The sequence below is a fragment of the Mauremys mutica genome, chromosome 2, assembly GCF_020497125.1.
Source record: "Mauremys mutica isolate MM-2020 ecotype Southern chromosome 2, ASM2049712v1, whole genome shotgun sequence".
Classification (NCBI taxonomy): Eukaryota; Metazoa; Chordata; order Testudines; family Geoemydidae; genus Mauremys; species Mauremys mutica.
The window spans coordinates 207,794,006-207,816,433 of NC_059073.1; the positions used below are offsets into that span (position 1 = coordinate 207,794,006).

At 45.8% G+C, this 22,428-nt stretch overlaps 1 protein-coding gene across 1 annotated transcript in view; it reads right to left on the bottom strand.

The window, feature by feature from the left end:
- ITGA9 (integrin subunit alpha 9) overlaps positions 1–22,428 on the bottom strand; it is a 293,310-nt gene that overhangs the window by 252,884 nt on the left and 17,998 nt on the right. Inside the window, exons 4-5 of the mRNA XM_045007714.1 lie at positions 20,546–20,669; positions 5,367–5,434 (exon numbers count right to left, since the gene is read on the bottom strand). Coding sequence (XP_044863649.1) covers positions 5,367–5,434; positions 20,546–20,669 — 192 coding nt within the window. The remainder of the gene's footprint in view (positions 1–5,366; positions 5,435–20,545; positions 20,670–22,428) is intronic.

The window sequence follows — 22,428 nt, forward strand, 5'->3', positions numbered from 1 at the left end:
CTGAAAAAACTAGTGTCACATTGGAAGGATTTGATTTAGCTGAACTAGGAAAGGGCAGAATAGGAGTTAATATAAGCTCATCATAAGAACTGAACAGTCTCTGATGTAAGAGAACTGAGTGAAAATTGGCTTCCATTTTCCTCACCCCTCAAGAAATAGTGTATGAGGCATTCAAATTCATTGCTGGTGAGAGAGACTACCCCTTGCTGTATTCCACAGGCACTGGGGAAAACCACACTCTTTCCTTCTACCTCAGCACAAGCCATGAATCGTGGTCATATGCAAACTGTACAAGTCTTGGAATTGACTAAGTTACAATGTCACTGTTTCTGCTGGTTTGCCAGAGGAGCACAATAGGGAGAGGGAGGAACCAACTTTTTTTCCCCGTTTAAGGCCTACGTCTATATGAAGCTTGCCTCGTTCTGAGGAGTGTATCAAAGTTTGATCAAAGTGTAGGAATATCACAACAACAACATGAATGTTGTTCCTAAAAGGGGAAGACTATGTCTCAGTGCTTCAGACCACCCTAAAGTGAAGCCTCTGTATAAATGTGCCTCTGTAGAAACAAATCGGTGCAGCAGGAAGACTGGGGTGGGGGAGGGAGAGAAAAGGGGAGAAGCTGCAAGGCAAAGTAAAGGGATTTAAAGAGTGACACTTCTGGGAAAGGAAGGCTGAAGTGCCAGAGTCCAGGCCCAGTTTTCAAACGTGGGATCCTACATGGACATGCAAACCCCACATTAGGATGCTCTTAGTCAGGGGCGGCTCTACAAATGTGGCCGCCCCAAGCAGTCATGCCCGGGAGGCGCCCCCGAGCTGTGGGAGCAGCGGACCTCCCGCGGGCATGACTGCGGAGGGTCCGCTGGTCGCGCGGCTCGGCTGGACCTCCCGCAGCTGCGGGTGGTTCGCTGGTCCGGCGGCTCCGGTTGAGCTGCCGCAGTCATGCCTGCGGGAGGTCCAGCCGAGCCGCCGGCCGAGCGTCCCCTCCGCAGTCATGCCTGCGGCAGGTCCGCTGCTCCCGGGGCTCCGGTGGACCTCCCGCAGGCATGACTGCGGCAGGTCCGCCGGCCCAGCCTGCCGCCCCCCCCGGGAAAGGGCCGCCCCAGGCGGGTGCTTACCCCACTGGGCTCTGGAGCCGGCCCTGCTCTTAGTATATAAAATAGGCATTTCTGAGCACAGCAGATTGAAAAATGATGCATCGACCTGCAGCTTTTCATGTGCATCTTTTAATTAAAATCTAAGCAGTTGCGTTTGTGTTGCTTGTATGACGAAAGACCGCCTCAGGATAGTGAAATGGTAGATCATTTCTTTTCTCAGGGGACTATACAACAACGAGGCAGAATCCCACCTGGGATTCTTATATCATGTGCTCTCATTTGAAAGCCCTTCATCCAGGATTTTTTTTAAATGTATGTTTTGGTCTGAAGATCTGTTGTGTACAACATGACATAAGGCAGCTAGAGCTTTTGGAAGGAAATCCCATACTCAGTTCCCTAAATCCAGAGAGAGTTTACTCCAAACCACAGGGTGTTGGAAGGAATTCTCTGCCACATCAGTGATGAACGTAATATGCATTATTCTCAGCTCTGACCAGACAGAGCAGCACAGCCATGAATTATTGCTGTACAATTGTGTGAACGTATATGTAAATCTGGGCCTCATGAAGCTATACTATGAAATCCAGGAAGCCTGTGGTACAGAGTTTCCTTGGTTTTTTTTTTTTTATTGTGCTGACAGACAGCTGGTTTTCTTCACCTGTTTTTTATAAAAAAAGGTCACAGGAAATTGTAACCCAGTAATCATGCCAGTAACACAACCCCCAGTACCAGAAGAGTGGTGATAAACTCCTGTGCTAGAGTATTCCAGTCCAGTGGAGGCTAAATACGGGCATTTCCTGACGATACACAAGGACATAGATTGCAATACACAGCTAAATAGAGGGGTGTGCTAAGCTACAGGTTTTTTTCTTGGGAGTGGCTGTGCCCTTGAGAACAATGGATTTTCCCTGGGCAGAAACAACTAGCATCAGCAGGACTGAGTGCAAGAGTGTACAATAGGGGCTTCCCTGTTTGACCCGGAAGTTGTTTATCTACATTTCCTGCTCAGGCTGAAGCTCCATAAGGCAGGAGCACTAAAAGTTCAAAGACATCTTTTAAACTAGGCTGGTGAGGGAGGTTTACAGCATGGAAAAAGAAACAGCCTTGATTGTGCAGACAAACCAGGAAACAGCTGTTGCTGACAAGTCTCCTGTTACCAGACACAGTGCCATTGTCATAAGGGTTGTAACCCATTCCCAGTATACTTGGGAATATCTCATTCCAGTTTTTCATGCAGCGTACCCTAATTCTGTTTATATCAGCCAAGCCAATAAACCCTCTGGGCCAAATTTGATGGTAGTGTGTAAATTAAATCTCTCTCACATTACATTGAACTCCTCGCACTAATTACACCCACTCTGCTGACATCTAGGAGAGCTCTACCTTCCATACCAGAAGGCATAAAGAGACTCGTTTAAATTCCACCTCCTTGGCACATAAATTCTATTAGCTTAGACTCCCTTAGACTAAGAAACCGAAAAGAATGTAAGCAACTCCAAGGGAGTCTAACTCAGTGTCAGGGGCTCTAACCAGGGCCAGCGCTTCCATTAGGCGACCCTAGGCGGTCGCCTAGGGCGCCAGGATTCAGGGGGCAGCATTTTGTGTAAGTTAGAACCAGGAGCGGTGCCAGAGTTTCTGGCGCCCTAGGCAGAATTCAGGGGCGGCATTTTGTGCGCTCCCCACGGGGCGCTCAAGAGCTTCCGGTTCCACTCCCGTCGCGCCGCTGAAGAAGGACCTTCTGCCGACGTACCGCAGAAAACAGTGGCAGGCAATTGAGCAGCTCAATGACTGCCGCTGTCGCCTGCGGCATTTTGGCGGAGGGTCCTTCTTTGGCGGCACGATGGGAGTGGAACCAGAAGCTCCCGCGTGCCCCGTGGGGAGCGCACAAAATGCCGCCCCCCGAATTCTGCCTAGGGTGCCAGAAACTCTGGCACCGCTCCTGGTTCTAACTTACACATCACCTCCAAGTCTGACCCTCTGCATCTATGGGAATCTAAATAAATAAGTCAAAGTGAGTCTAACTGCCTCTTAAGGATAGCTAAGTTTATGTGATATATACACTCAGGGGACAGGAAGAAAATGTTACACTAGAGTTTGTCTACGCAGCAGGCAATGCACACTACGTGGGTGTGGTTTCTAAAGCGCGCTAATATATTGCACACTAACTGGTCCACGTAGGCCCTGCTGCTGAAAGTTCCCTAGTGCATTTTTACATATGGCTGTTTCAAACAGCACTACATTAAAGCACACTTGGGAACTCTTAGGGCACACCAGCAGGGTCTATATGGACCAGTTACTGTGCAATACATTAGAGTGCTTTAGAAACCACACCCACGTAGTGCGCACTGCTCCACTGCATAGCTAAGCCCATAGATTCCCTTCTAGAATTGCTTGGAGTCACTTGGACTCCCATCAGAACTTAGCCCTCTCAGTTTAGTGGTTACCTTCTTTTCTTCTCCTTTTCCATTCTCACCAGCACTTTTGAGGTTCATGAATTTTAAAATTTTCTTACTGCATCTGCTATTGCTCCTCTTGCTGTGCATCTATTAGTTCTCTCCCAAGCACTCTGAACTGGCAATTCAAAGCTATACCTTCTGGCAGTGAGTAACAGGAAGCAATGCTTCCAAAGTAACTGATTTAGGACAGCCCAGGAGTTAGCAGGCTAATGGCAATGGCACACACTGAAGTAACAACAATAGAAAACCACTGACTACTTTTAAAGATGAAGGAACCAGACACAGGGAAGAAGGGGCATAGGGTTGATTGGAATAAAAAGACAAATATAAGTAGAAGGGGAGAACTGAGAAAAGAAGGCCCTAACTTTATGCTGCTTTCCAGATCCCACCTATCCTATTCCATCCCTCTATTGGCCTCCTCTTTGTTTTTAATCAAACAGGATATTGAATATGGGCTTAATTTATCTACAGTGTTTCACTAAATGAACCATTAATAATCATGCTATCCTCCATCTTTCAGTGCATCAGCAGAAGTCACAGACATCTCACCATTGGATTAAACAGTGGAACTTCAGGAAAGTTTCATCTTAGGTCTGAATTTCGCAGCTCAGGCCCATCTCTGATATTGTATCAATGTAAAGTCATCATCATTAGTCACAAAGGCCAGGATTTTCAAACATGCGTAGAGATGTTACATGCCCAACTTAAGACAACTTGAAGGGATCGGATATGTAGAATGTCTTGGGCATCCACTCTCTGCACTTCAGGCCTCTTTTTCAAAAATCTCTCAAATTGGGCACCCAAAAATCACTAGCCACTATTGAAAATTTTTGTTTTTATCTTTCTAAACATACAGCAAACAATATTCTAGACCATGAGATAGGTAAAAATCTATTTTGATGCCTTAAACATTGATCATGTAACGTTTGCTCAAACAAGTACTCCCACTAATAGTAAAGGAGCTACCCTCATGAGTAAGGATTGCTCAAGTGAGTAAGGATTATAGGACTCAGCCCTTACTGAATCACATATGAAGAGAGAAACCGGCTCTTTCTTCCATGGTATCTTTGGCTATAAAAACTAAGAGAAAAAAATGAAGAAATTCTGAAAAGAGATGAGCTTGTGTTTGATATGAATGCTACTGAGAAATTTAGGGTAAAATGTTCTAATTTTTTGGACGTTCAAAAACGAAATTTCACTTCAGAAACAATGAACCCCAATGTCATTGAAGTGAGATCAATGATGTTACATCAGGGATTAATTTGACCAAGCATTTATGTAACTGCCCAGCCATGGCTCTGAAAAACATATTCCACGGTACCAGCAAGAATGGACAAAGCATCAGAAAAGGTGTTTTCTCTAAATTTAAGGACTATTAAAAAAAATTTCATTCATGGGGGAGGGAAATTTTAAAGCAAAATTTAAGAGAATAAACAAAAAGTAAACCCAGAGACAGAAACTGTGGGACCTATATGGTTAAAATATTCCCTCAGGATAGTCTTCAAAGTTCATTCATTCTTCCCTGGGGGGTACTTAAGCATAAATCTCCATTCATGTGGTTCATATGTATTATGTAATGTATGAGACTTCACAGTGACGCATTTCCAGAACTGTGGGAGGAGAGACATTGTAAAAGGTGGGTGTTTGTTTGCTGCGTTATTGAAGTCAGAACATTATAAAAGGAAATATGCCAAGTGCATAGAATGCAGCTAATGGCACGTTTCTGTTTCCACACTCCTTCCCAGTGTACATGGCAAAACAAGCAGGAAAATGCATCCACAAACTTGAACTTTTCATCAAAACCACCATTACCCACCTCAGTGAAGAAGCCCGCTATTCCAGCCTGACACGAGCCATGCTCTTCCCCGTATTTCTTCTTATACTCTAGATTGGAGGGGGAGGAAGAAAACAAACCACAGTCATGTCATTCTGTGCCAGCTGTGTGCGGCTCACAGTTCGCTGAGCTCCCTGCTTCATTCCACATGTACTGCTGAGTGCTGAGCCACAAAAAAGACTAACTGGAGCCAAAGGAGGAAAAACTCAGGAATTCAGTGAGCCTCAGAAATTTAGGCCTCTCTTCCACAGTATATGTATACGTATATTGCCAAAATTTACAGTTCATAGATTCAAAGGGTTGGAAGAGACCTTAAGAGATCATCTAGTCCAACCCCCTGCTCAAAGCAGGACCAATCCCCAAATGGCCCCCTCAAGGATTGAACTCACAACGCTGAGTTTAGCAGGCCAATGCTCAAACCACTGAGCTATCCCTCCCCCCAACCAGTTGACCAGTCTCTACTGAAGAGGAACAGCAGCAACAAAACAAAATCCCATTTGTGATCATATATGGCTACAAACTTTCAGTGACAGGACAGGAATAGCAGGACAATAGCAAGAGGGCAAGAAAGCAGACCCAGGAATTGTAGGTCTCAGTGGTATATACCAGCAGCAACAATATTGCCTATTAACTTATAATTGTGTAGTTTAAGGCAATACATTCTTCTGTTCCCAGCTGAGCTGTCCAGCCACATTGCTGTAAATGTTGGCTAAAAGTTACAAAAGGGAGTAGGAACCCTGGATTCTCTCTCCAGATCTGTCATTCACTTGCTGTGTGGCCTTAGGCAAGTCACTTAATCTCTCCTGTGCATCAGATTTTCCATCTGTAAAATAGGTATAGTAATACTCAACTATAACATAGCGGTGTAGTTTTATGCAAAGTAGTATGGTGAAGCTTAGTATTTATGAAGTGCTTTGAGTGCCACAGTTAAGAGGTACTATATAAAAGAACAAAGTATTACAATACTGGTGTATTCAGCAAACCAAACTAATCACAACCACCCTCATCCCAGTCTTATTAGCAAATAAAATCTAGGTCAATCTAGTGGCAGGACACTCCATCCACCCAAAACAATAAAAGAATGCTGAGTGGAAAGACCTGTGCATTCATTTCCACTTTCATATTGTCTGCAATGCAATTGATAACACACTTCATCCCTTCATAACGTTTCATTTCCAACTCTAAGAGATACCAAAAAACATATACCTCAAATTCATCAAACTTGCATTCCAACGCAAAACCTTAACATTGACTTCATATGCTTCTGGATTAACAGGTCAATCATACATCACACTGACTGTCACAGGTTCACACAGCTGAGGAGTTATTCTGCCATAACACTGCTAAACAGGCCGGATTAACTTTTTGTGGGCCCAGCGCCAAACGTATTTGTGGGCCCCCATTGGGGAAATAGGGCATGTGATGGTGGGCGGTCCACAGAGGTAGAGGCCGGTTGGGGGCAATGAGGCGCAGCTCAGCGGGACTGGCCCCACTCAGCCCAGCACAAGGACACTGTTTACAAACCCACAACTACTAAACACATCCTGGTCCGCCCAGCCCTGCATTGCAAGCATGCCCCTTCCACACTGCTCCCCTACCCAGGGCTCTGCCCTTATGCCTAGCACCCCCTCACCCAGAGACTTCCTCCACAGATCCCTATGCCCAATACCCCTGGTCCCACTGTGCCCAGCACCGCCTGCCCAGAGACCCCTCCCGCAGACCTCCCACCACAATTGCACAGCACCCTGCACACCATACCCCCTGCCCAGCTCCCACACCTACAGATCCCCACTTCACCATACCCCCTGCCCAGCTCCCACTTCACAGTCCCACCATCACACTGTACAGCGCCCCATATTCCTGAGGGAATTTTGCATCAAATTCTGTGCATAATATTTTAAAATTCTGCATTTTTTTCCAATAAATAAATGTGGAAGCTCTGCCATGGCAGTGGGGAGCACAGGCCACTGAGGTGGGAGAATACCCTGCAGCCTCCCCCACCCTCCCTGGGACAGGGACTTGGCAGTGAGGCTGAACCTGACCCTGACACAGCACAAGGGCCAGGCCTGCCACAGAAACACCCTGGGGCCCTGCCAGGCACACCAGATGTGGGCAGGAAGGCTCAGCCTGGCAGTAGGATCCAAGTGCAGAGGGGTTAGTGTGGGGGCATCCAGATGGGGGTAAGAGGGTTCTGTGGGGGCAGTCTGGGTGCAGGCAGCTCAGTGGGGGATCTGGATGCACAGGGAGGTTCCAGGTGCAGGGGCAGCAGGAGTCTGCAGAGGGGACCAAGTGAAAGGGGTTGGAGCTCAGCGGGGTTGGGGGGAGGGGATCTGGGTGCAGGGGAGGTGGGGTTCATTTGGGTAGGGATGCAGGTGGTTGGGGCTCAGTGGGGAGGGTGTCTGGGGGGGGCTCATCAGGGTGGTACAGATGCAGGGGAGGTGGGGCTTGTCAGGGTGAGGGTTTGATGGGCCTGCTTAACAACAGAGCCCCAGCTGCTGCCAAGGGGATCCGCGTGCTGGGCCCCCACTTCCCCATCTCCTTCTCTTTCCCATCCCATCATAGGGGCTGACTTTTGGTTTTGCCAGTGGGTAGTTAAGGCACAGGCCTGGGGCCCAGGTGTTCTGGGTTTGTTTCTCTGCTATGCCACAGACTCCCTGCTTAGCCTTGGGAAAGTCACTTCACCTCTGGGGGGCCCTAGATCCCACCTGCCAAATGGGGCTAATGCTGACTCTGCCTCCTAGGCTAAATCCATTCATGGCTGTGTCATGATGAGGGAAATGAACATACCAAGGTTGGTAGATCTGGGCTGAATTTCTTCACAGCCTGAGAATGAGACCCAGCTCCACAGAGAGGGAAACAGGAGAGAGAGGGGCTCAAGCCAGCTCCACACAGAGCGGGGTCAGGGCTTCAGCCCTGCAGCTTCTGCCACTAGGGCAGCTGGGGGCTTCAGCACCACATCTCCTGCCGGGGTCCAACGGTGGCTCTAGGTATTTTGCCGCCCCAAGCACGGCAGGCAGGCTGCCTTTGGCGGCTTGCCTGCGGGAAGTCCCCGGTCCCGCGGATTCGGCGGCAGCCTGCGGGAGGTCCACCAAAGCTGCGGAACCAGCGGACCGTCTGTAGGCATGCCGCCAAAGGCAACCTGCCTGCCGCCCTCACGGCAACCGGCAGAGCGCCCCCCGTGGCTTGCTGCCCCAGGCACGCGCTTGGCATGCTGGTGCCTGGAGCCGCTCCTTACTTCCCCCCCACCCGCACAGCTCCTGCCGGGGTCAGGGTTTCTACTCCCCCTAAACCATCACTGTACCCACCAGCCCTAGGCTAGCTGGGTCACTTGGGTCACCTGATGGCTGTTGTAGCCGGAGTGGAGCCTGAAACCCTACAGGTGGACACCATGGCCACCAGCCCAAGAGGTGCAGGGTGGTTCCTGTTGAGCAGTGGCAGGGCTGGGGTGGAGGCTTTGGGGAAGAGGCAGGGTGGGGGCAGAGCAGGGGCAAGGGCAGTTTTCCTGGCCAGCTGAACTGGCCAGGGGATCAGGCTGGCCGGGGCCCCTTCTAACTCTGGGCCCGGCGCCATGGCACCATAGTAAACCCAGTACTGCTGCTAAGGTCATTGCCAAGGTTTAAACGGACTCTAGAATGGTTTAGGAACCTTAACTATGGTGCAGCTATCACTGCATGCAAGCTCCATGTACTTGGCCTCTACCCTTCTTGGAAGAAATGGAATGTAACATGGCTGCCTGTTTGAGCTTCAGAGCCAAAAGAGCTCAGATCATCTGTAAAGTGTGGGACAACTCCAAAGGAAGCAGTGCTGCCCACGCGACAAACCAATCGGCTGCATGGGTGGCCAGATACAAATTTCTCCTCTCTACTACTACTTATTACCATTCAGTCTTGAGTCAGAAGCAGGACCCCTTAAGTGTACAGACTGCTTCTTCAATCGGTACAAGTTCTTCAGCACTTATCGTCGAGTTCCTCTCTCCACACTGCCAACTCCCCTCCCACGAGCTCCAGCTTGATCACCAAAACTCCTCGCTCTCCACCTGGGCCAGAGGAAGCATTTATGGCTGCACCAAGGCCTCTTATTGCTAAAAATCAATCTGTCCCCTTTTTATTCAAAACACTCTCCAGTTATTTTCTAGAGACAAACAGGAACCATATCTCCTAAAACAAACACCCCCAAACTCTCAAAATCTGAACCAGAATCTTCACAATGGGCCAAATCAAAACCTGGCATCCAAAACACCCTGAACTTTAGAGTGTTTAAAACCCAGTTCTGAATCCAAATTTTGCCATGTGGGCCCATGTCAGTTTTCTGAGGTTCTTTTTTCCCAAGCTTTACCAAACGCATGAATGTGCAATTGCAACATATTGCCACTTCCTGCATATTACAACATCTTCCCCTGGATAAAGGGGGCTCCAGGGAAACAGAGTAATTGAGTTTCTAAAAACATTCACCATATAGCCTGGTAACACTTTACAATAAGTAACCATTAACTCCTTGCTAAATTACAAAGGAATTTACAAGGAACTGCTTGGCATGTTACCCCTTTAGAACCAAATCAGTTCCTCATGTTGTGTGTTATTCTACTGAAGACCAAAAAAACTGAATAAACCATTGGTTTCTTCATGGAAACCTTTTTTTTAAACATGTACTAAAGGAAATAGTGACAGGACTAACAAGTAATTACTTGAGCATTTCACACTAGTAAAAACACCTAAGGTCTAAACAGTTGAGTAGGTAAATGAATGACATTTTGTCACAGCTGAGGGCTCTCTCAATTTTTCAGAATCTGCTAAAATTGCAGATAGTGCTGAGAGCGACAGGTCTGATGTCATAATCAATTCAAAGTACAGCCTTGAGCCTCATGGTGCAACACATGTGTAGATAACCCCTGGGTCCACATAGTGGGGTTCCATGTGGGCTCAGGGCCCACCAGCATGGTGCATCTTTCAGGTTCAGAGTTTAAGGCAGCAACTCCACTAGGAACATATGAAAATTTACTTTAAGAAACTCAAGTTCTCAGGGCAGTTCACCTGTATCCCCACCACTTTATTACCAGCCCTGCACAGACAGTCATTTGTGGAGTTAGCCTCTCCTTGTAAGGGAGGATTTTGTATTTGTTTATTTAAAAGTGATCTTTTATTTGACGAGGACCAACAGTCACGGCTTTTTCTTTCTAGAATTACTTTTCTGGGACGATGCCAGGCAGGCAGGCATGTCACAGGAGCCCTTTTTTGTTAGAGTCTGTCTTTCATCCTTAAATAGGACTGTGCCAATGTCTGTCACATATTCTTGATCCGTCCAACTCGAACCCTTTGATTCCCACCACAGTAACGTATTTTTATTTAAATGGGACATGCTCATCCTGTGGAAATTCTCTCCTCACCCTGACTCTGTACCTGAAAAGTTGCCATGTAATCTTTCATGGTCACCCACTTATGGTCTAATTCCATATCCTATACATCCAGCTCCCAGGAAGTGTCAGTTTTCCAAGACTTCAGCAGCTTTGCATAGGCTTTTGAGAAGATTGCAGTCTTCTTTATTATTTTAAAATATAGCTTCTTTTGCTGATGAAACTTACCAGATAGGTAGCCCTGGAAAATGATCTCTGTTGTTTATCTACAGGACAGATGCAGCTCATGTAGGTAACACAAAATTTCCCACGCTAGTAAACCAGAGTGCCTCGGCTCTAATCTAGAGGGACCATTTCTATGAGGGAGAAGTTATTTCATCATCTCAACTCACTGACTCCTTGGCCTGCTGAAATTGCTAAAATGGATCACCCAGGTGCTTAGCTAGAGTAAGTCAGGCTAGCTCCACTGAGCACAACAGAACTACACCAATTCGCACCTGGCGAAGACCTGGCCCAATGCCAGTGTGTTCAGAACTGGAGTGAGACCATCATTTCATTGTGCACACAGGCCACCAATCATTCACTATGCAAATAACAGCTTTCAGTCACTACCAACCTTACCAGGACCAGTGACTTGGAGATGAAAGACTAATCACTTATTAATAGAGATGGTCGGGAAATTGTCAACAAAATTATTTTTGCCAGAAAATGCCAATATATTGAAACTGAAACTTTTTATGGGAACATATAGGTTTCGATGAACTTTAGTTGTGATAGGTTTTCAGGTAAGAGAGAGAGAGAGAGAGAGAGAGAGAGAGAGAGAGAGAGAGAACGAGTGTGCACCACTCATTCCAGAATAGCCAATAGCCCAGTTGTTAGGGTACTAACGTTAGATGTCAAGAGATACAAGGACTTGTTCCTGAATCTCCCACATCACCAGTGAAGGCCCTAACCACCCGGCTATAGAGTCATTCCCTCTGGCCCAATGAATATTTAATTGACACCAAGGGGAACAGCTCCAAGAGGAGAGATTAAGATCCACTGCAGAATAGCTAATAGCCCAGGGGTTACAGCACTGACCTGGGATGTAGGAGATGTAGGTTTACATTGCCGCTCTTCCTCTTTCACACCAGAGACTTGAATCTCATTCTCCCACATCCCAAGTGAGCGTCCTATCTAGGGTCACTCTCTCTTTTTCATTTACATTTTTGGACATCTCAGTTCTGTCTTGATGAACATGAACATTTTGAAACCTTGAAAACGTTCATGACAAGAACACCATTTCCCACCCCACTCTACTCATTAAACAATCTTCTCCGAGCCTCAGACTTTTAAAAATTGGTTTAGCCCTTCATTTAGGGGAGCAGATGGGAAAAAAATATTATTTTTTTTAAAAGCACAGCCAACCTCCATGTCTTCCTGCTAAGGAGCTATAACAACTGCTGCATGCCAGTCCTGTTGACATTTTGATAAACAAATGTTTTATTTCACTAAAACTAATAGAGTTGGCTCATGGTTTAGTTGAACATGTTCTTCAAGAAAGTCACTGTACAATTCAGCTTTCAAAAACCAAACATTGCCAAATGTTCAAATTGTGTACCAAAAAATTAAATGAGAAGATTTCAGGCAGATAAGGATATAAATTAGTCCCAATAGCACAGCAAAGGGTGAAAGTCAATTAAAACATAATATTTCCAGTTCTAATATTTTCTTCTTTTTCTGCTTCTTCTCAGTTATGTCCAGATTGCACCGATACCTTTCAACATAATCTGTCATGGGTTTAAAAACGTTATTGCTCTTTACTATTTATAAAGCACCCAAAAGCATGCTCCCACGGATTTCAAAGGAATTTGCATCAGACCCATATAGGACAAATAAAAAGACAAAAGGTGAAATCCTGCACACGCTGCAATCAAGAGAGTTTTACCATTGATTTCAATGGGGCCAGGATTTCACCCACAGTTGCCACACCAAAGAGCTTACAAGAATCTAAAGGCCTAATCCTGCAAACACCTACAGCCATAAGTGATTTTATCCACAAAAGTAGTCCCATTGGATTCAATGGGACATGTACTCACTTGCATAAGTGTTTGCAAGATCAAGTCCTAACTGCAAATGAGGGACCACAAACAAATGTAAAACAAGAGAAAGATAAGGTGAGGAAGAATAAAGGCTTTAGAAATAGGCGTGTGGGGTCACTCAGGTTTGGCATACATACCTCTAGATAGTTCCAGAAAGATATTTGGGCACAGTGCAGCTGCGCTGGTTCAACTGACTAACCATCCCAAGTACGATCTAGGTATGGACTCGGGCGACTAGGCTGGCTCACACCACCATGGCTACATTTCTACTTTTAGCGTGCTAGCGTGGCTATGTCTACTTGAGCTGGAAATGACAACTTCTGGCACCAGTGTAGACATACCCCCCAGTCACCCATTGAAGATGTTCTGCTGTGTATAAATATTATATATACATTGGGCCAGAGAGAATGACTCTGTTGTTCAGTGGTTAGGGCACTTCCTGGGTTGTGGGAAACCCAGTCTCATTGCTCTAATGACTATTTATATATAAAGTGGAACATCTTCAAAAGGAGAGCAAGTGACTACACACCACCCAAGAACATCCCATAGCCCAGTGGTTAAGGCACTCTTACTAGAAGGGGAAGAATCTAGTGCACATTCTTTCTTCACATCAAGCAGAGTGGGGAATTGAACTGGGGCCTCCCACAACCCGCGGGAGTGTCCTAACCGCTGGACTAATGTTTTTAAACATTCAAAAAAATATACTTCAATATACAGCATTAGGGGAGACATGAAGAACCTATTATTGTTTGAAAGAACTGAAAACGTAAAATTAATTCTAAAGTTAACAGTGGGTAGGATTTGTTGATTGACATGATTCTGCAACACGTTGGACTACATCCACTGAGGCTTACATTTTAATAGAACGCACTGTACAGCTTTATGTGATGCGCAGAGTTCAGTGTTTCCAACTCACTTATATGGCCAATACTGTCTGTTCCAAGCAGTAAGCCTATATTTCACACAAATAACTGGTTATGCTCTCCTTACATCAGCGGGCACTGGGGAACTCATCTAGTCAAGTAATTTCTGAATTTGTATATAACCACAGCAGGCTGTTATACTGCCTGTTGTCAATGAAAGGGGGCATTAAAGCAGTTTAATCTGAATGAATACTACATACATCTCTGACAATAGAACATGGAAAAAATAAAGTGGGTTCAAAACCAGACTGATTTGGCCCATTTCATAAGAGTAGCCTTGCAGTGCGCAGAGCCAGGGGCGGCTCCAGGCACCAGCATGCCAAGCGCATGCCTGGGGCGGCAAGCCACAGGGGGCGCTCTGCCGGTCACCGTGAGGGCGGCAGGCAGGCTGCCTTCGGCAGCATGCCTGCGGAGGGTCCATTGGTCCTGCGGCTTCGGCAGACCTCCCGCAGGCGTGCTGCCGAATCTGCGGGACCGAGGACCTCCCGCAGGCAAGCCGCCGAAGGCAGTCTGCCTGCCGTGCTTGGGGCGGCAAAATACCTAGAGCCGCCCCTGCACAGAGCCATGTCCTCTCTTCTAGATACCTCCATTCTTATATTGTGCCGCCATACCATCATTGTGTTATCTTAGCACTTTCATGTGTGTAGGTCAACTTATCCTCACAGTACCCTGGTATTAGCCACATTTGACGGAAGGGTAACTGAAGCATGGAGACTTTAAGGTATATCTGCACTGCAGCTGGGAGCAGGCCTCCCATAGCTCATAGACAGACATGCACTAGCTCCACTGGAGCTAGGATTAGCAGTGTGGACATGGTGGAACAAGTAGCAGAAGGGGCTAGCCACCCAAGCTCAGGCAGGCTTGTACTCAGGAGATTAGCCCATGCTTCTGCCCGGACCACACCATCCACACTGCTCTAGCTCAAGCAGAGCTAGCACATGTACCTACCCAGGCTGGGGGAGACATTCCCAGCTGTAGCGTAGACATATCCTATATGGCTTCTACAGTACAAGTGTGGGTAAGTCAATGGCAGACATGAGATTAGCACCCAGGTCTCCTGATTTCCAGTCCAATGCCTTTACCCCAAAGCCATTCTTCTGCAGGTCCCTCTTCCCCCATCACATCTCATCTGCAATTGCTGCCTGTCACCACCCATGAAGCACTGTTAGTAAATGCAACTGCCTTGATATCACTGTAGCTGAAACTCTCGTAGAAGCCTTCATCTCCTCTTCCCTCAACCATTGAAACTGCCTTCTCTATGGCCTCCGCACACCCAAATTCTCAGACTTCAGCATGTGCAGAAAACTGTGGCCTGCCTCCTCACAAATAAAGAGAGTCTCAGTCATAATACCTTTATCCTCAGAAAGCTCCAATGCCTCCCCATTTCATCCAGGATCTAGCTCAACATTTCTTTCCTGTATTCACAGATCTTGTCTCTCTGCTTCCCTGCTCCCTCTGCTTATCTAGCATTGGCCTCCCTTGTTCTCTCCACAAGATCTTGCTACTGCTCGTTCAAGATTTCAAAAGACATTGACAGTTACAATATAATGCCCTTTTTAATGTCTGACAAAGTTGATGTGATGGGGTGCTTTCCCTCACCTCAGAGCATGCCTGTCACTACAGCTGGGTGAAAAGTTTCAGACAAATAGTTTATTTGCTTAAAAATGCAATTTTGGGTCAACCTGAAACTTCTAGTGACTATGACATGAATTCACTGGACTGTTTTGAACAAAAAAAAAATGTGTGTGACTTAAGAAAACTAGAGGAGAACACACTGGTGGCTCCTCCCTTATACTCGAATGATTAGGGCACTTACCCAGGATATTGGAGACCTGGGTTCAAATCCCCACTTGGTCTGATTCAGAGTAGGGATTTGATCTTGGGTCTCGCACATTGCAGGTGAGTGAGTGTCCTAATCAGTGGACTAGACAGTATTCTGGGCAGAGTTTCTCTCACTCTCTCCTGTTGAAGTTGTTCCACTTTCTATAAATAACTAAATAGTCATTGGGCCACAGGGTGTGAGAACAATCACATAGCCAGGAGGTTGGAGGATAACTTGGTTCCAACCCCTGCTCCTGTGTCTATCTTCCTAGTCATATGAAGTAATAACTGTTGGCAGGACTAGACCTTCGGTTGTAAGCACCTACAGGCTTCTCATTCATCTGTAAAGCACTGTGCACCCTTATAGTGCTACAAAATTAATCAATATTTACAGAGCTGGGCAGAGCAGCTTGCTCAATGCATGAGCCATGAGTAGATAAATTCACTAAGGGGGAGATAGTCAAAAGGCACAAAGGAGAGTATTAGGATGATTTTCATGGGAGTTGGGTACCTAAGCCCCCTTTGAAAAGCCTCCATCCACCTCCTGCCAATCAATAAACTTACAAGATAAAACAACAAAAGAAAAGATAAACCCTGACCTGTTTGCTGCCTCTCAGAAAGCCAGGAGAAGGACCCTTAAATAGCAACTAAAAAGAGAGCTGGATGAGGAACTGACCCCTCCTGCCTCAAACCAAATGAAACAAAGTATTGCTTAAAGGCATTAGCTCCCCCCCATCAAAAAAACCCCACACAATAAGAATTTAAAGAAACACAGATTGCTGTGATGTGTCCTCAGTCATTTGCACTGGGAGCCAAAGACAACATATTTAATCCCAACCTCTTCTTTCCTGTGTTTCAGCATTTCAGCACATTGGGTGGAAATGCTAGTTGTCTTTATAGCCTAACACCCTGGTATTGAGTTTATACCACAAAGCCAGGGGGATCAGAGTATAGCTCTCAGAAAACTGGTAATAGATAACTGGCCATTCTATGTCCCTGGAGAGGAAATCTCTTTCTCCCCTTGGATGGATTGAGTGGGGTTGAGTACTGTTCATAGAATATCAGGGTTGGATGGGACCTCAGAATGTCATCTAGTCCAACCCCCTGCTCAAAGTAGGACCAATCCCCAGACAGATTTTTGTCTCAGATCCCTAAATGGCCCCCTCAAGAATTGAACTCACAACCCTGGGTTTAGCAGGCCAATGCTCAAACCACTGAGCTAGCCCTTCCTCCCTCTCCTTCTATAGCCACCAGAAATTATTGTTTAAGTTTCCCACCTCCCTGTGAGCCTTACACCACAGAACTAGGAAACCATCTCATCTGTCTGTCCCCACCTCTGTTAAATTGTCTCTTATAGCAGCAGCAGCCCTTTATCTCTGCCCACTAAGTGAGTCGGGGGACAGGATGGCTGGGTTCCTAATTTCCTTGTAGGCCGCATTTGGCAGCCATTAAAAGCAAGGACAATCAAGTCAGAGTATAGCTTGGAAGGCCTTAGCTTTGTGCCCCACAAAGCACTTCAGTTCATACAAATCAGATTAGCTTCTAGCCAGAAAGATTCCACTTAACTAGCAGGCCTTCTGCTGCTCTCATTAGCTCTCAATAGCTTCCAGACTTCTGTCAGCTGTTTCAGGGAGACTGGAGAAGAATAAGACACATCAAGACTACTATCTTGTTTCATGACTGACCTTCAGTAAGGAAGTTTCCATTTCCTCTTTTGTTTTTAATTACTGAATCTGTATTATATGGCAAATCATTACTAAATACATAGCATACATTAACGATATGTCTGCTCCATGTACAGCAGTTAGATGCCTCTCATTATAGCTTATGTGGCAAATACTGCACTGCCTATATAATTGTATCTTATACTGTTCCAATTATAGGTAACTGAAGTCCCAGGGCTTGATCTTGCAAACGCATCTTATAACTTGGAACGGTGTTTGTGAGCATGAGTGTTCCTGTTGGCTTCAAGCACTGCCCCTTAGAGCAAGTGTTTGTGGGAAGAGGCTCTTATTCTCCAATTACCTTAATTACATTGTGCATATATTATTTCTACCAAATTCTTTATTTCTTTCCTTCAGTTTGGCTGTGCTGTTCACTAAAAGGAGGATTTTTTCCTTTACTTTCTGAAGGGCTAAGGGGAAAAAAACTAAGACCATAGGAAGGGAGGGTTCCAGTTAATCCTTTCAATGACTGATCACAGCAGTATCTTGTGTTTGAAGAATAAGCCAAATTACTTTATAGAAACCTGAAAGTCACAGAGGTAAACAAGAAGCAAACTCAGTCACCCTTGGTGATAGTGTGTGACTTGATGCCTAACAGTGGAACGAACAAATCAGTCCCAAACCTCCCATTTTCGTTCTAGCATGCAATGAAATTAAGCCAATAGCATAGTGCACCAAAACTGCCAATTTTCCACTGGCTGCTTCACAGATACTGGGCCCACACATTTCTATTTTCTAGCAATTCCTGGCAAATAGCCTGTCAGACTAGCAGCCGTTTCACTCTGAAGCCATGATGCACAGAGAAACACGCGCGATCATCTCTTCCAGGAGCTGCCTCTCTCCAATTATTTCAGACTGACAGCTTTTAAAAGAACACCCGGGTGGTGAAAAGGGCTCAGAGGAAACGTTGGAAGTGATTCTGCGTGTGAGGCGGAGGTGGAAAAGGGGGGTAATAAAAGTTAATATTGCAGGATAAGCAATGCATTGCTTAAGTATAGTCTTGGCCCGAGCCTGCCAACAGGAAGACAAGCAAACAAAAGAAGACAGTATTCAGGATAGGAGGATTTTATGGCTCCCTCACATTTTGTTATAGCTCAAGTGAAGCAGTGGGTTTAAATATGGAATCAAAACCATACACGTTTCAGATGAACATTTTTGGGACCTTCTAAATGATGCTCAAAGCACAAATGTTTGCCGTCTCCAGATAGGCACAAGATTTTTTGAGATTGGTTACATGGGTTTCTAATGCAGCCTATCAGAATTGGGCACATGGTGGGTTAAACAATTCTCCAGACACGCACGGCAACATATAGTTTATCTAAGTTTGCCAGTTTTGTTATGAGCTTTGTCTTCAGCGTACTAGGTCTGAACAATCTCTAGGCTTGGAGCAAAACCCAAAGCAGCGAGAGAGACATCCATTAGCAATTGAGGAACTGGCAGACATCTACAGTGTTAACTCTACCCCACTTACTAATAGCAGCAGCCAGCCTGTCACCAACTGCTCCTGACATTGGAAATCAAAGGCAGTGAAGTCTTGCCCACATCAAACTCCATCTTGGCCTTCAAACCCATGTGTTTTTTCAGTCCTTGGAGGGAGGGAAGATTAGTGTAGACCAGTGGTTCTCAAACGTATTTGATTGGGCCTCCCTTCTTTGTGCCTGTAGTCATTTACATGCCGAGTACACTTACCGCCACCCAGCTTTGAAGGCAGAGCAGAGAGCAGCTGCAGCTGCTGGCTGGGCGCCCAGCTCTGAAGGCTGCACCACGCCAGCAGCAGCTCAGAAGTAAGGGTGGCAAAGTGATATTTGTCAATATCACTTTTCACAGCAGATTCAGTGCCCCATTGGCATCATTACTTCTGCACTGCTGCTGCCACCCTGGGACTGACACTCAGAGCCCTGCTGCCTTCCAGTGAGGGATTGGGATGGGTGTGGGGGGAGGGGACAGAGTAGGTGAACCAAGCCTGGCCTGCCTTCCAGTGAGGGATTGGGCTGGGTCGGGGGGGTGGGGAGAAGGAGCTCAGGCTATCCCCTTTATCGCTGCCTCCCAGGCATTCACCACCCATCTGCACGAGCCCCAGCTCTTTAAAAAAATAAAATAATAATAAAAAAAATACCACGCAGCTCACGCCTCCCTTGACACATTCCCGCGCCTCTCTTGGGAGGTCCACCCATCATTTGAGAACTACTAGCATAGATATATAAGACCAAACTGGGAAACCCAAGCAGCTGTTTTCCTGAATGTTTCGCAAAGGGCTAATTGCAAAAGCTTGGACATACCCCATCTTCCCTAGTGACATACCTGTGCATTCTGGATTGGTTAATTGCTTTGGGTTCCGGAAAGGCTGTCTTTTGGAGTCTTTGAAGAATGAAATTGGATATAAATTCACATACAAAACACACAAGGGAAGACTATTCTTTTTAATAACCAGAAAATTAAAGCACCCAGAACTTGGAGAACAAACAATGAGCAAAGTTGTCTATTGTTCAAAACTCTGAAACAAGTCCTCTCACTCTCAATGCCATTCCAGATCTATTTTGAACTATAGCAATATTTTGAGAGGCACTGAAAAAATCATCAGGCACTGCTGGACCTTTTCAAAGTAGCAGCAATTGAAAGAGGCATCTTTATTCTAATCTGTTACACTGGTATCCTAAAAATCTAGCCTTTAAGCAATAATTCTCCCCTCCTATAAATGACAGTGTCAGACTGAAAATATTTCTTAAACATGGGTGCGATCATTTCCTATTTATCAATAACGTCAAACATGCAAACAAGTAAGAGTGGCTGTACTCATGTCACATGCCTGGTGACATCCAGATAAGGGAGTTGATGGTTTTCTCATGATACTGTTCCAAAAAGCTTATTATTCTATCAGTTAAGCATGGCCACACACAGTTACTCATGGAAATCAATTATCTTCTTGACCCCTTTTTTTAAATTCAAGATTGTTCGTCTGCCGAATGATGCCTGAGTCAGCAGTACTTTTTTTTAATGTACACCACCTCTACTTCGATATAACGCAACCCGCTATAACACAAATTCGGATATAATGCGGTAAAGCAGTGCTCGGGCGGGGGGGGCTGCACACTCCAGTGGATCAAAGCAAGTTCAATATAATGCGGTTTCACCTATAACACGGTAAGATTTTTTGGCTCCCGAGGACAGTGTTATATCGAGATAGAGGTGTATTAATGAAGGTTTATCACAGATATTTTTTGAGACAACAGGAAAACCTAATGACAGAGAAATAACACCTTACCTTCATAACAGGGCAACAATTTTCGACCATTGGAATGGAGGTTGGGTGGGATGATATTGCAGAAACCATGGGGGAGGACGTACTCTGTCTCATAGTAGATGTTTTTCCAGCGATGGGCACAGGCCTAAATGGATCATATCACATGTGTTACTGAAACGTGAGGCAGCAGGACACCTCTTTGTATCAAAAATACCCACTCCAGTCTTTCTCCCACCTAACTCTTCCACCTTTCTTTAGTTCTCTGAACCCTACCTTTGCTACAAAAAGGATACTCCAATTGCCATGTTCCTCCACTGCTAAGACTTGACGTTGCCAATGTTGGCATCACAAATTCCAAATTTTGAGGCTCCTCCTAGCCACCCATGTCATAGAGATGTGTGTTCCTTGGAGCAAGGGCAGCTCAGACAGCAAATCTCAAGACCTTTATCACTTTAGGTGCCAGGCAATGTGTCAAGTAGAACCTCATGGTGATGGGAGGTGACACCAGGGAGAACCTTTTCTAAGCAAAGGTAGACTGGGTAGATTCTAGTGGAAGAAAAGAAAAGGGGGGGAAGGGGAGCGGAATAAGATGGGAGTGAGGGGGGAAGGAGTTAGAGGGAATGCTAAGACTGGAAGGATCACTAAGAAGGATGACAGGCACAAAATTAACATTTCATTTTCCCCCCTCTATCTTCCCATCCTCCTCCCCTTCCTGATGAAAAAAACAATCACCCCTTCACAATGAGAGCCAAGACACAACCCAGGACTCTGCACTCCTCGCAGTCTCAGCATAAGAGCATGCAAACACCTGGCTTACACATCCTCAGCTCCCCTTCACTCCCAGAATTACCATTGCCTCGCCATCAGACAGACCACCAATCTCCTCACCCCCAAACAGCTCATTCGGATCAAAGGAAATGAAATGGGAAACAGCAAGAGCTTTGAATTTGAACTTGTATCTCCAGCTGGTGTAAGTGAGCATAGCTCCACTGCAGGCAGCGCAGACACATCCCTTTATACTGATCACAAACGTGGCCTGCTCATTCTCATGGAGTCTCTTTTGTGTCTGTTAGAACCAACGGATGCCCCTCGCTGCACTGTCAGCCTCACATCCCAGTCACAACCCTTCCAGTCAAGGAGGACAAGACAGCACTTCCTTTGGGAGGCCAGCTCTTGCCTGGAGAGCATAATGTTGAAGGATGCAAGATGCTCTATCCTGATCTCCATCTTACCACCTCAGTGCTGAGTACATTGCCTCTGGGAGCCTCTGAACGCTCCTAGGAACACATTATAAACCAAGCACAGGTGCATCATCCTGTCCAACTACCAGGGAATGGATAGAGCAAAACTCAATCTGGACCAGAGTCAAGACTGTTTCTTACCCGAAGAAAAGCACTAAAAATCACCACTGCTTTCTTTTTGTTTTAATGGACTGGACCACCACCACAAGTGAGCTCTCCTGAATCATCAGCTTTAAGTGATACTTACTGCTGTTCTAATCTTCAGTACGCAACCAAATGCATGTAGTTACTGGATAAGATAGTTAACACAGAGGCATAATGAAGCACTCAGGGAGCTTTGGAAAGCTCTGTACTATATTTTATGTTACAGAGAGACATGCATTATATGAAGGCTGTTTATAATGGCACTCTGACAGCCAGATGTATGTTAGTAGGCTCATAAGGAAGAGCTTATTGAACTTAATTACTTGCACTTTTAAGCAAACTTGGTTGTGATTTTAATCTCTGGGCACTCTTTAGTCAGAGTTTTTAAAAAATGCATAATATTTACTTTCAGAGCGATCAGGAAATTGTTTCTCTTCTGAAACATTTCCACTAGGAGTGCAAAAACGCACCCACATACATTTGCATAGAGAGTGTCATACAGACAGCTCAAGGCTGACA